The sequence below is a fragment of the Vipera ursinii genome (genome assembly GCF_947247035.1).
Source record: "Vipera ursinii genome assembly, chromosome: 1".
NCBI lineage: Eukaryota > Metazoa > Chordata > Lepidosauria > Squamata > Viperidae > Vipera > Vipera ursinii.
In genome coordinates, this window is record NC_139512.1 from 93,420,678 (window position 1) to 93,433,968 (window position 13,291).

Genomic DNA, 13,291 nt, shown 5'->3' on the forward strand with positions numbered 1-13,291 from the left:
AAAAAATCATCTGGTCCTTAGCAGTTCTTAAAAGTAGGTAAATACAACCTCAGATGAACAACAGCATGTGACATATTATACCATTTCATCATTAATTTTCAAAAAGAAAGTCAAAATGGGGAAAACGTGTGGAAAAACTGAGTACACTCTTATAGCTTCCATTAGTATGAAGAGACTAAGTAGCAGGCAGGTGCTGCTAATCAAGTGCCCTTGATCAGCTGGTCATCAGCAAGTGTGACTACCTCTATAAAAGCTGAAGTTTTAGGAGTTTGCTGGTCTCCAGCATTGAGATGTGTGTTAACACAATGCCAAAGAGGAAAGGCATCTGTTGCTTCCCATCAATTTGGGAAGGGTTATAAGGCCATTTCCAAACAATTTAAAGTCTATCAATCTACAGCAGGGGTGTCAAACTGGCGGCCCACAGGCCTGATCTGTCAGATGCAGGCCACACCCACCCCGGCTCCACAAAGGCAAAAAACATTACGATGTGTCACAATACGTCATGTGATGCAATTGAGTTCTACAGTGAGGAAATTGTTCACATTAAAGACAGTTGCCAATCTTCCCAGGAGTGGACTTTCCAGCAAATTCACACCAAGGTCAGACCATGCAATGCTCAGAGAAATTGCAAAAATTCCGAGAGTTACATCTCAGACTCTATAGGCCTCAGTTAACATGCTAAATGTTAAAGTCTCTGACAGTACAGTTAGAAAAAGACTGAACAAGTATGGTTTGTTTGGACAGGTGGCCAGGAGAAAGCCCCTGCTCTCTAAAAAGAACATGGCAGTACATGTTAGATTTGCAAAGTTGCATCTGAACTAATCACAAGACTTCTGGAACACTGTTCTTTGGACAGATGAGACCAAAATGGAGATGTTTGGCACATTTGGTGAAAACCAAAAAACAGCATAGCACAAACATCTCATACCATCTGTCATGCACGGTGGTGGAGGGGTGATGATTTGGGCTTGTTTTGCAGGCTCAGGACCTGGATAGCTTGCAGTCATTGCAGTCAACCATGAGCTCCTGTATATACCAAAGTATTCTATAGTCAAATGTGAAGCTATCTGTCTGACAGCTAAAGCTTGGCCAACTTTGGGTCATGCAACAGAACAAGCACACTAGCAAATCTAAAACAGAATGGCTGAAAAAGAAAAGAATCAATGTGTTGCAATGGCCCAGTCAAAGTCCAGAGCTCAACCCAATTGAAATGCTGTGGCAGGACCTCAAGAGAGCTGTGCATAAACAAATGCCCACAAACCTCAGTGAACTGAATCAATGTTGAAAAGAACAGTGGGACGAAAGTCCTCCACAGCCATGATAAAGAGACTGATAAAGTCATACATAAAATGATTACTTAAAGTTATTGCCGCTAAAGATAGTTCTACAAGTTATTGTAGAAGATGTACTTAGTTTTTCACGTATGGCTTCTCCATTTTGGCTTTCTATTTGTAAAATAAATAATGAAGTGGTGTAATATGTCATGTGTTGTTGTTCATCTGAGGTTATATTTACCTACTCTTAAGAACTGCTAAGGACCAGATGATTTTTACTATGTCCTGATACATAACATCAGAAAAATCAGAGAGGGTTTACTTTCTTTTTTTACACGACTGTATATGCACATTTTTTTCTTCTCAACCTTTTGTTTGCCTGGGTTTATAAGAAAAGGCAGGTTTGACTTCAAGTTACGTAGCTGACCTGAATGTATCAGTATCTCATCATAGAAGAGTCCATTAAGATGGCTATAGTAAGCTTTCTATTTAAGTCTACAATACTGTATTAGATTATCACTGACCCGTAACAAATGTTACATACTTGTACGTCTCCTCAGAAGTTTTGAAATGCCTTAGCTCTGGCCAATCTTGAAAGAAACAGGTTCAGCATCAGATTTCAGTAGCACAAGTAGACCTCAACCTACGACCACAATTGAGCCCAAAATTTCTGTCGTTAAGTGAGACATTTGTTAAGTGAGTTTTTCCTGATTTTACGACCTTTATGGCCACAGTTGTTAAGTGAATCGCTGCAGTTAAGTTAATAATACGGTTAGGTTAAGTGAATCCCTGTGGTTGATAAATTAGTAACCTAGATTGTTAAATGAATCTGGCTTTTCCATTGACTTTGCTTGTCAGAAGGTTGCAAAAGGTGATCACATGACCTTGGGTTACAGCAGTTCTGTGAACCAGTTCCCAAGCATCTGAATTTTGATCATATGTTCATGGGGATGCTGCAAAAGTTGTAAGCTTGAAAAATGGTCATAAGTCACTTTTTTCAGTGCTATTGCAACTTTGAATGGTCGCTAAATGAATTGTTATAAGTCGAGGACTACGTATAGATGGCTTTGATTACATGGATTCATGATGAACACTAACAGATGTCAGTAGACATTTTGCCTTTAAAAATCATTGACAATTTGTGTATTATATGCTATTCTTCAGAGAATAACACATTCATTGTATGCTTTTACAGGTAACCCACATACCCTTTTCAAAATTTGGAAACTACTTTGATTTATCTAAAACAATGGCTCCAGAACTAATCCAAAATGTTAAATGGGATGGTTTTTTCATTCCTGAAGAAGCAGGCTTGGATACTGATGAAAAGTCATGGTGAGTTCACAATTCTTGGGCAGAAAAGAAGGCTAATTATAAAAATATGTTGACTGGCCAAGTACACAAATAAAACACTTCAGAGTTTGCCAGTATTTTCACTGTATGTTGACTTCACCTCTTAATTGCAAAAAACCTGCGTCTGAAAAAAATGCAGTCTTGTTAATTTACTGATAGATACTGTTGGACCTCACCCAAATTTTCTCTCTGTGGCCACAAAATCCTAATATAGTTAACTCCCCTAAATAGCCAACTGTAATATTTGGATAGCCTACTTTAAAGGGGTTGACTCACTGTTAGACGCAAATTAAAAAGGAGGAAAACCCTGTTATAATACACACAGTTTAACTGTTAGAAATACTTTTATGTTAGATTTTTTTTCATCCAGTATCAGTAGATAAGTATGGTATATGGAAAGGAAGGAAGGATTATGTGAAAGAAAATAGGAGCTGATTATAGCAGAGACACTTGTTCCATGGGAAAGAGAGAGTTCTGCTGGAGAATTTGCTTTCCCCAAACTACATCAAATGTTGTATTTTTGGTGGGGATGAATGCTATTGAATTAATGGAATTACAACTATTGAGATGTGAGGAAAAAACATTCATGGACAACATGACTTACAGTACGATCTGTAAACTACCCAGAATCTCCTTATCGGGGAGATAAGGCATATAAATTTAATTAATTAATAAAGTGTCCTTTGTGTTTTTTTCATGTCAGTGATCTTAGCCATTAAAAAATCAAGTTGCCTCCACCTGATGTTTTAGCTACCTGGTTCTATAACAACAGTTGGAGCCAAAATGATAAAATAATGGCTATGGAGATCTGCATGTGGAAAAGGAGCTTTTAGTTCAACCCGGTGAATTTCAAACTCCTTCCAGATCCAGAGTTCCCACCTTTATGTCTGAAAGGAATAGCACTTCTGCAAACATAGCTAATACACAATGTGTAATCCTTCAGGGGTGATACCGTAACTTCACTGAAATTTGGCAGAGCTATGAGAATTGCAGAAATGAGGCTGGGGACTATGGGGTATTTGTCTTCTAAATCTAGTAGATGTACATGGGCCGATTCAAGTTAATCATGACAAGGATTCATTTGGTTTGTTGAAGTAGCTCTCCATGGCTCATTGGTAAACTAAAGTGCTAGAAATGCAGGAACTAAAAACAACCTGAATAGTTGTTTTATATGCTGCCACACTGAGCATTTGTTAACGAACCTGTTTAAAGGTATTTATTCCCTATCTCTTATATTTGTAAAATTGAATGTTTGAATGTTTCAGCTAATATAAAAATATATTAAATAAAATATTCTGGTTCTCTCTTTAGTAATAGGGCATGTGCTTACACCAGATTGCTTCATTCTATTCAGAAAGTCATTTGTCAACAAGGATACAGTGGGTCCACTTTTCAGGTATTAAACTTACTTCAGATATTTACAAGTATATAAGAGACCCATTTTTATAATGCCTGAAAGGATGATTCAGCAGCAAATATGTTTGTTTCCAAGCACTGATAACAGTTTCATAATAATTGTTTTTAATGACAACTTATGAGATGCTTCATTAATGCTACTTACATTTTTTTCATTTATATACTATACATTTGTGGTTGGGAAAAAATACAAATGTTTAGTGCATAAACGGTTAATTTTACTATCTCATTCTCTCCAAAGTATGATAATCCAAAACTGTAGCAGTTGAACCTCTGGTCAATTTCTCCTTAAAATTCTGCATTCTTTCTCTGGTTTTATTTATTTATTTATTCTTGTATTTGTCAAGCAGAATTTTCCTGTTTAATTTAGTTCTCAGCTTATACATAGCTTTACGGGTAAACATGTTTTCCCTTTAGAAGTAGCAGTGCCCTTCTGGATAAGTAAATTGGTCCCTGACAGGCATCTCTGCTTTGGTTGCCATAGCAACAGGCATGTCGTAACAGTTCTCCTAGTACAGCATGTTGAGCTGTTCCTCCAACATGATGACAGGTCCTTTGGAAGCAGAAATTCATAGAATATTAGAAGCAACTGCACCAAAGTGACAAGAAAATCCTGACAGCAGATAGCAAATAAAATGTTCCTGGAAAAGAAGTAGCTTTGTTTGCTTTACCTTGATACTGTGAAAGAGATAAAAATAGCATTTAAGTATGGTCTCTCATTATTTTTACTAGATATCACAAGTGGATGAAACCACTTTTAGGTAAGAACAATAGGCCATTGTATGGATTTCTTTAAGAAAAGAGAAAACAGTATTCATTATATCAAACTGAATAGTGTTTAAGGACAACTAATAGCTAAATGATGATATTGTAAAAGAACAGGAAAATACTACAAATAGCAGCAAAACAGCAGAGTCAAAATAAAATAAAATATAGCCAGAGTACTAACCTATTAAAACAATAAAGTGAGAAGGGGATCACTTATGACTAAAAGCCTTCCTGAAGTTTAAAAAGGAAACAGGCTTGGAGCCGTTATGTAGTCATTGTAGCCTCCTCTTAGTTTAAGGATGTTGAGACAGCCAAAAAAGTTGTAAAAATGGAAGTCCTCTCAAGCTGTTTCCATGCTATACCTTGGACTTGTGGTGAAGTGAGATACCTGAGCATTGTTATTCCATACTTAAGTGGAAAGCAAAATCCAAGCTAATGATTAAGCAGTGATTTTTTGACATTTTATTTACTAAAACAGTGAAATACGAAAGGGAAGTTTCTTTGTCAAATAGTGATTAATCAGTACAGAGAAAAAATATACCAATGATTAAAAATGAACTAAACATAACCAACCTCACCTCCCCACATTTAATTAGGTATATAAATATTTATATTTCAGTTAATTCAGTTAAGGTTTATCTAAACCATATATCAATGTACTGTGTCATTTGAATTTTAGAAGAAGAAAAACTTGAAAATAAAAAGCACATTCTTAGCCTGGATCCCTTCCTTAAATTCAGGAGAATGACTTTCTTTCTACTTACCATATTTTTTGGACCATAAGACGCACCTGACCATAAGACGCACCCAGTTTTTAGAGCAGGAAAACAAGAAAAAAAATATTCTGAACCAAAAAGTTGTTGTTGTTAGTTGCAAAGTCGTGTCCGACCCATCGCGACCCTATGGACAATGTTCCTCCAGGCCTTCCTGTCCTCTACCATCTTCTGGAGTCCATTTAAATAGTATCAGTATACTAAAACAGGGCTTTTCAACCTTTTCATCCATTGTACCACTTTTAGGACAAGGCAATGTCCGAGTACCACCAGTCGCCCAGCAAGGTGTCAAAAACTTGATACCCCCCCCAAAAAAGGAAAAAAAATGATAAAGTACAGGTAGTCCTCGACTTACGATTTACTTAGTGACTGTTCAAAGTTACGATGGCACTGAAAAAAGCGACTTATGACCATTTTTCACACTTATGACCATTGCAGCATCCCCAGGGTCATGTGATTTACATTCGGATGCTTGGTAATCGATTCATATGTATGATGGTCACATTGTTCCAGGGTCATGTGATCGCCTTTTGCAACCTTCTGACAAGCAGTTAGTGGGGAAACCAGATTCACTTAACAATCATGTTACTAATTTAATTTCTCTCTCCTTCTCTTTCTCTCCCCCTCTTTTTTTCTTTCTCTCTCCCTTTCTCTCCCTCTCCTTCTTTCTCTATTTTTCTCTTTCCCTCTATTTCTCCCTCTCTCTCCCTTTCTTTCTCTCCCTCTCTCTTTCCCTCTCCCTCTTTCTCTCTCTCCCTCTCTCTCTTTCTCCTTCTCTCTCTCTCCCTCTTTCTCTCCCTCCCTATATCTTTTTCCTTCTCTCTCTCCCTCTCTCTCTCTCTTTCTCTCTCTCTCTCTCCCTCCCTCTCCCATTGTTCCTTCCTTCCTTCTCTCCCTCTTTGTCCTTCCCTCTCTGTGTTAGAGCAGTACCCATGGAGGCGGCCCTGCAGCCCAGCTTTCTCTTGCAGAAAGCAAGCTGAAATGGAGCGAGGGAGATTGCCAGGAACGCGATCTTGTGCGGTTTCAGTTTCCCTTGCTACAAGAGAAAGCAGGCTGAAACAGAGCGAGGGAGATTGCAGCAGTGCGAGATCGCATTCCTGGCAATCTCCCTCGCTCCGTTTCAGTCTGCTTTCTCTTGTAGCAAGGGAAGCTGAAACCAAGCGAGGGAGATTGCAGGAGTGCGAGATCGGCGTTTCTCAGCACGTGCCGATTTGTGCTCCTGGCAATCTCCCTTGCTTTCCACTTGCGGAGGTTGGGGCTGGCCATACGGATCACCTTCGGACCATAAGAGGCACCCTTGTTTTCCCCCTCACTTTTGGGCGGAAAAAGTGCGTCTTATGGTCCGAAAAATACGATACGTAGAATTATCATCTTTGCCGTTTCCCAGCCTCAAAGCTTATCATCAGATGAAAAATTCCATGTTTTAAGAATATAATTTGACATTACACTGAAATCCTTAACTATGTTTCTTCCATATGTATTTACTTGCATTTACTTGAAACCAAAACAGGGCTATAACATACAAGACCAATTCACATGAATTAAAAAACCTTCAAATTTCTTGTGACTGGGCATTTTGTCCCATGTAAATAGCTCAGGTGAACTCTGTTAAAGCGGACTAGCATAAATATATTTTTGAGTTTATCCATGCTTGATTGAAAATCAACTTCAGAAAATGTCATCCCTAGAGAGATTTGTAATATATTATTTGTTGCTTATTACATTTATACCTCACCTTTGAGGATACAATAATGGTTCTCCTTTAGCAGTTCACAATCAATGTAAACTATTGAAATAAAACTAAAATATTTCATTTATTAACTTTGTATCATGCCTTTACATGAAGTATCTTCAATATAGTAATACTGTCAAAAAAGTAAGGTTAAAAACATGATCTGTGTATTCCACATTAAACCTATTTTAGCATTATGAAGAGAAAAATGAAACCTATAGTAGTTAAAATCTGATCAGGAACAAGCTGGTTTCAGACAGTACTTATCTTTTTAGCAATAAAAAGGCCTATCCGTGGGTAATTTCATTACTTTAGTTGGTTGCCTTTTTTAAAAAAATGTACTTTAGATTATGGAGAGATATTTTTAATTATTAAAATTATGTTATACACCTTGTGATATTTATTATAGAAACGTCAAAAATGTTTCTTATGTTTTTTAAAAACTATTTTTTGTAGTTCCCTTTTTTTCCTTTATCAATTAATCTAGAAAACTAGTATAACTTTTTTGACTATAAGTTGTATTTAGCTAGTTCAAAGATTTAATTAGTTTTAATTTATTAATTTTTTTATGGCATGCACTTCAGGAGTCTTTAAATGGCTTATAAAATCCAAAGACAGTAAAATTTAGAACAGTTAAAACCCACAGAAACAGGCAGCCTGGACAGAAACAAATAGGTAATGTTTTTTTATATATAGTTGTTCATTTATTTAGAACCTTTATATGGCTGCCTATCTTAAGTAACTCTAAGAATAAAAACTAAAAATGAATGAATGAATGAATGAATGAATAATTTAATTAGAAACTAACATAGTTGGAAAGGACCTTGGAGGTCTTCTAGTCCACAATTAAATGTTGCATTCATTAACTTCCAGAAGCAATTTTTAGTTCTTTTAACTGAGACAAATCATAAGGTAATCTTCAGTACCATTTTTTTATTATATCAATGTATTGATATAATTATTTATAGTCACTTCAAGCACAGTTATTCATGTTTTTATGAAACAGTAGTGTGATATGTATATTACACCAGACACTTGTAATATGTATCTGTATCCTCTAAAAACATTCCAACTGTTTTTTTTCTCAGAACTGTTTTTTTTTAATTTAGATACTTTTGGAATGCTTAAATTGGTCAGCTGAAAAGATACTTGTGGAGGTTTTTGTTTTGTTTTGTTTTGTTTTGCTCTGCTTTTACATTTCTTAACTCAGAAGTTATTTTCTCTTCATTGCATATAAAATAACAAGTTGCCCCAGAATTAGTATTTTCTTCTTGAACTTACAGGTTCCACTAAAATCCTTTTTCTTTTTTTCATATTTGATAGAAAAAACAAAGGAATGTGTTGAGAATAGGAATTCAGAGCCTTGGCTCAGTATTATGGGGTGATGATATCTGTTGTACTGAAAATCCAGAAAATCTGCACAGCCTCACCAGATTTATGTACGCACTACGTGGCCTCCTGAGATCCTCATTATCGGTGTGCATCATCACTGCTCCAACTCATCTGACCCAAGTAGGTTTAATCCAATTACTATAGTCAATCATTTTAGATACACAAAGAAAAGGTCAGTGGATTATTAGTAATCAGAACATGCTAGGGGAATATTACTTAATGCCCTACTTCAGTGGTTCTCAACCTGTGGTTTATGGACCCCTGATGGAGAGGGGATGATGTCATCACAGGGGGTCCACAAAGGTTTGTTATGATTTAAATCTTGAGTTAAATCTTGGGGATCTGTGGCATGGTCCATGGCCACAAAAGGTATTTAAAGGGAGTCCGTGATGAAGAAAAAGTTGAAAACCACTGCCCTACTTTATTGTGGCCATTTTCCTTTAGTAGCAGATAATTTTCAATTTCCTTTTTATTTCGTATAGCCAAATTAAAGTAGGGTTCTTTGCTAATATTCCCTAGTACTTTATAGTGATACCTAATGAATTTGATAAAGAGAATTATTAATGTAATTCCATCCTGCAGTGAAACTTTGTGCTTTCTTCAAATGGCCACTACAGAAAGGAAAGGCATTCTAAGGAATGATATTAGATCAGGTGCATGGGATTGTCCAGGATAAGGAAATAGGGGAAATGGAAGATGGTGCTCAATTTGTGATGTGCTTTTAATAATTTATTCTCTAGGCATTATTTTTTAATCAAACAAATGACACAAATGTTTTCTAAAGGGAGCACTAAATATTTGGGAATCTTATCAGTTTAAGGAACAATCAAATTTTATGTTTCCGAACCAGCCCCCTCTGTCAAAAGATGACATCTTGATGCTGATTTTGTTTTAGGTTTCTGAAACATTCTCCACTATGTTGGCGAATTGGCTTTGTAATCCCATATGTTTGTCTTTCTGTTTCTAGACCTAAGAATAGGAAATAATTGTTTTAATAATTGTGATGCATTTGTTCCATGGACTAAAACTTAAGAGTTTCTAGGAATAGTTAAATTTCCAGGACCTCCTCTCTGTTAAGACACAACTTAATAGAGTGTTTAAATTGCAGAGCAAGCTGTCATTAGGAGGAGCAAAGCGTCTGAGGTTTTCCTATATTGCAGACTACTCAGTTCCCAGAGCCCTGCTGTGTAGTTGTTCCAGTCTCCAAGAAGCCTGTTAAAGAGCCCCCAAGAGCATGTGTCCAGCCCTCCGTGTTAATAGTTAATTGGTGAGGATGGCAAGATGAGAGGACAGCCGAACATGTGGTCTCTCCGTCTCAGGCACTAGTCAGACTTTTTAGTTCTAATAACAGCAGCTGCTCACATTCTCACTACTCAGCTTCTCACAACTCTGTTGCTGGGATTTGTGAGTGGATTAGAAATGTAAAAAGATCTTTGTCTAAAAGACAAACAATTTCCTTTCCCTTCCCTCTTTTATCTATGCTTCTATTTGTACAATACTGTATTGTAAAAGTAACAGATTTATTATTTTGGTAGCCTACCTTTCAGGAAAATTCTTTACAAGTCATGTCAGATAATTAAGATAGAATAAAATCTGCAAATTTAGGATCATAGGTTTTTTTTAACCTTTAACAGTCAAAATATTGCTAGTATAGAAAATAATTTATGTAAAATATTCTACATACTCCAGTATCTTCACACTTTCTGTTCCTATAAACCTAATCTAGTAATTTCTAGTTTAAGTACTTTACAGTATTGGAAATGGAAATTTATATCTTACATGTTCTATATTGTTCAGTTCAATTCATACTGTAGTTTATTTGTTGAAGTGAACCTGTCTCATAAGAAAATGGACTTAGGAAGTATATTACCAATCTATTCTAAAAATTAAATATTTTCAACTCTATTTTTGTGCCCTATTTTTATATTTATTATAATTATTAAATTATATTAAAATATAATATTAAACTATTATAATTATATTAATATAAATATATATTTCAGAACAGCTAGTTTTTTAATTCCTTGCATTTTCAAAAAGTTAAATAGCATTTAAGTTATTATCTAGCAGTTAATACATTGTATCGTTTCCATCTGCAACCAGAAAAATATCAAGCTCCTTCAAAAGAAGACGTTAAAGAAATTAACTTTCATGAGGACATCACTAGATTTATGCTACAGTGGATATAGAAAGTCTACAAACCCCAATAAAAATGCCAGGTTTTTGAGGTGTAAAAAAACCAGGAACAATCACTTCAATATTTTCCCCAAATTTAATATTATACATAAACTGTACAGTTCAGCTGAAAAAGAAACTGAAGACTTTTAAGTGAGGAAATAAAAACTAGAATAATGCTGCATAATAATGCACACCCTTAAACTAATACTTTGTTGAAGCACCTTTTGGTTTTATGACAGCGTTCAGTCTTTTGGAGTAGGAACCTATCGGCCTGATGCATTTTGCCTTGGGAATCTTTGCCCCGTCTTCCTTGAAAAACATTCCAAATCTATCAGATTGTGAGGGCATTTCCTGTGCATAGCTTTCTTCAGGTCACCTCACAAATTTTCAATTGGATTCAGGTCCGGGCTGGTTGGGCCATTCCAAAACTTTGATCTTCTTCTGATGAAATATATGTCTTTTGGACATATATTTTGGGTTGTTATAGTGTTAAAAGATGAAATTCCTCTTCATCTTCAACATTTTTAGCAGTGACCTGAAGGTTTTGTGCCAAAATTGACTGATATTTGGAACTGTTCATAATTCCCTCCACCTTGACTAAAGCCTCAGTTCCAGATGAAGAAAAGCAGCCCCAAAGCATAATGCTGCCGCCACCATGCTTCACTGTGGGTATGGTGTAGTTTTGGTAATATGCAGCATTGTTTTTGCACCTAACATACTTTTTGGAATTATGAGCAAAAAGTTCAACCTTGGTCTCATCAGGCTATAACACATTTTCCCACATGCTTTTATCAAACTTGATGTAGGTTTTTGAAAAATGTAGCCAGGTTTGGATGGTTTTCTTGATAAGAAAATGCTTCCATCTTGCCACCCTACCCTGCAGCCCAGACATATGAAGAATCTGAGAGATTGTTGTCACATGTAGTACACAACCAAAAGTACCTTTGGTACATAACCAATACTTGCAAGAACTTCTTGCAGCTCTTTCAGTGTTGCTACAGGCCTCTTGGCGACCTCTCATATCAGCTTTCTTGTTTTTTTTATCAATTTTGGAGGTACTTTCTGTTCTTGCTAATGTCATTGCACCATATTTTCTCCACTTGTTAATGACTGTCTTCACTGGTTCCACGGTATATCCAATGCCTTGGGAAAAAAATTGTACCCTTCCCCTGACTGATACCTTCCAACAATGAGATCCTTTTGATGCTTTTTAAGCTCTTTGCAGATCATGGCTTTTGTTCTAAGAGGTGACTGAGTAAAAATCAGAAAAATCCTACTAGAACAGCTGAACTTTTTATAGACATGATCAGAGTCATTTTAATTGATGGCAAGTATGTACTGACTATTTGCCATCAGTTTGAATGTGATTAGTTAATTCTGAATGTAGCCACATCTCTACTTATAAGAGGGTGTGAACACTTATCCAGCCACATTATTCTAGCTTTTTACTATTATTTTCCCTTAAAAGATTTCAGGTTGTTTTTCAGTTGAATTGTACAGCTTATATGTTATATTAAGGATGTAAAAAAATTCTGAAGTGAGTAAATGGTATATTTGCATTATCTGAAATAAATAAATCAAACTAGAATGATTTATTCTGATATCAGGTTGTTTTCTGGATAATGGATGTGGAAATTGGTGGAAAACTGGATGTAGGAAACCTATCTTCTGATAATCATTGAGCTACAAAGTCATACTTCCTAACTGAATGTAGATTATAGAAAGCTGGAAGAGATTGAAGAATGCTACACCTGCTCCCAAGCTCATTTCATTGTTCTATTTCTCCTTACAATTTTAATTATAGGAGCATAATTTTGTGAGTAGAGCAGCATTCTCTACTCCTTTCCTGCTCAGACCTCCAATATAGCTCTCTTAAGTTTCTCCTGAGCTTGGAAGAAGCCTTGGCAATGGATTGAAATGAGACATGGCATGCTGGAAAAGGCCTTGCTCTTGAACTTGAGTGATTGCTTTTTCCTGTGGTAATTGTTTATGCTTTGTCCGTCACTGTTCCTTATATCCACTAACTCTTGGAAATCATTCTCATGGGGGAAATGAAGGGAAATTCATTAATTAAGGCATTTTATTTTTGCTTTTTCACCGCTTCGTTTTAGTGTGGAATAAATACGCACATACAAGCTTATAGAGAAGTGTTGTGTAGGAACAATTTGTCCTTCTATTTAATTGAAGAGGTGGGGGTGGTAATGTTGGAAAGAGTAACAGAGCTTTATTTGCTCTAAGTGGTGACTATTCCTTTCTACTCTGCACTAGAGAAATGTTTCTAGAGTACAATTAGCTCAGATCTCCCAATTTTAGAAGAAATGTTAAAATGAAATTGAAAGAATGTTTTTAAACATTCTAAGAAAAACCAACCTAGGGAATGGCAAATTGTGAGCTATGACTTAAGA

The 13,291-nt window shown here is 36.0% G+C and overlaps 1 protein-coding gene across 4 annotated transcripts in view; it reads left to right on the forward strand.

Annotated features, from left to right (window-relative positions):
* ELP4 (elongator acetyltransferase complex subunit 4) overlaps positions 1 to 13,291 on the forward strand; it is a 145,234-nt gene that overhangs the window by 54,078 nt on the left and 77,865 nt on the right. For all 4 annotated transcript variants that reach the window (XM_083349167.1, XM_083349166.1, XM_083349169.1 and 1 more), the window contains exons 5-7: positions 2,470 to 2,609; positions 3,939 to 4,023; positions 8,640 to 8,828. In XM_083349167.1, the coding sequence (XP_083205293.1) occupies positions 2,470 to 2,609; positions 3,939 to 4,023; positions 8,640 to 8,828 (414 nt within the window). The remainder of the gene's footprint in view (positions 1 to 2,469; positions 2,610 to 3,938; positions 4,024 to 8,639; positions 8,829 to 13,291) is intronic.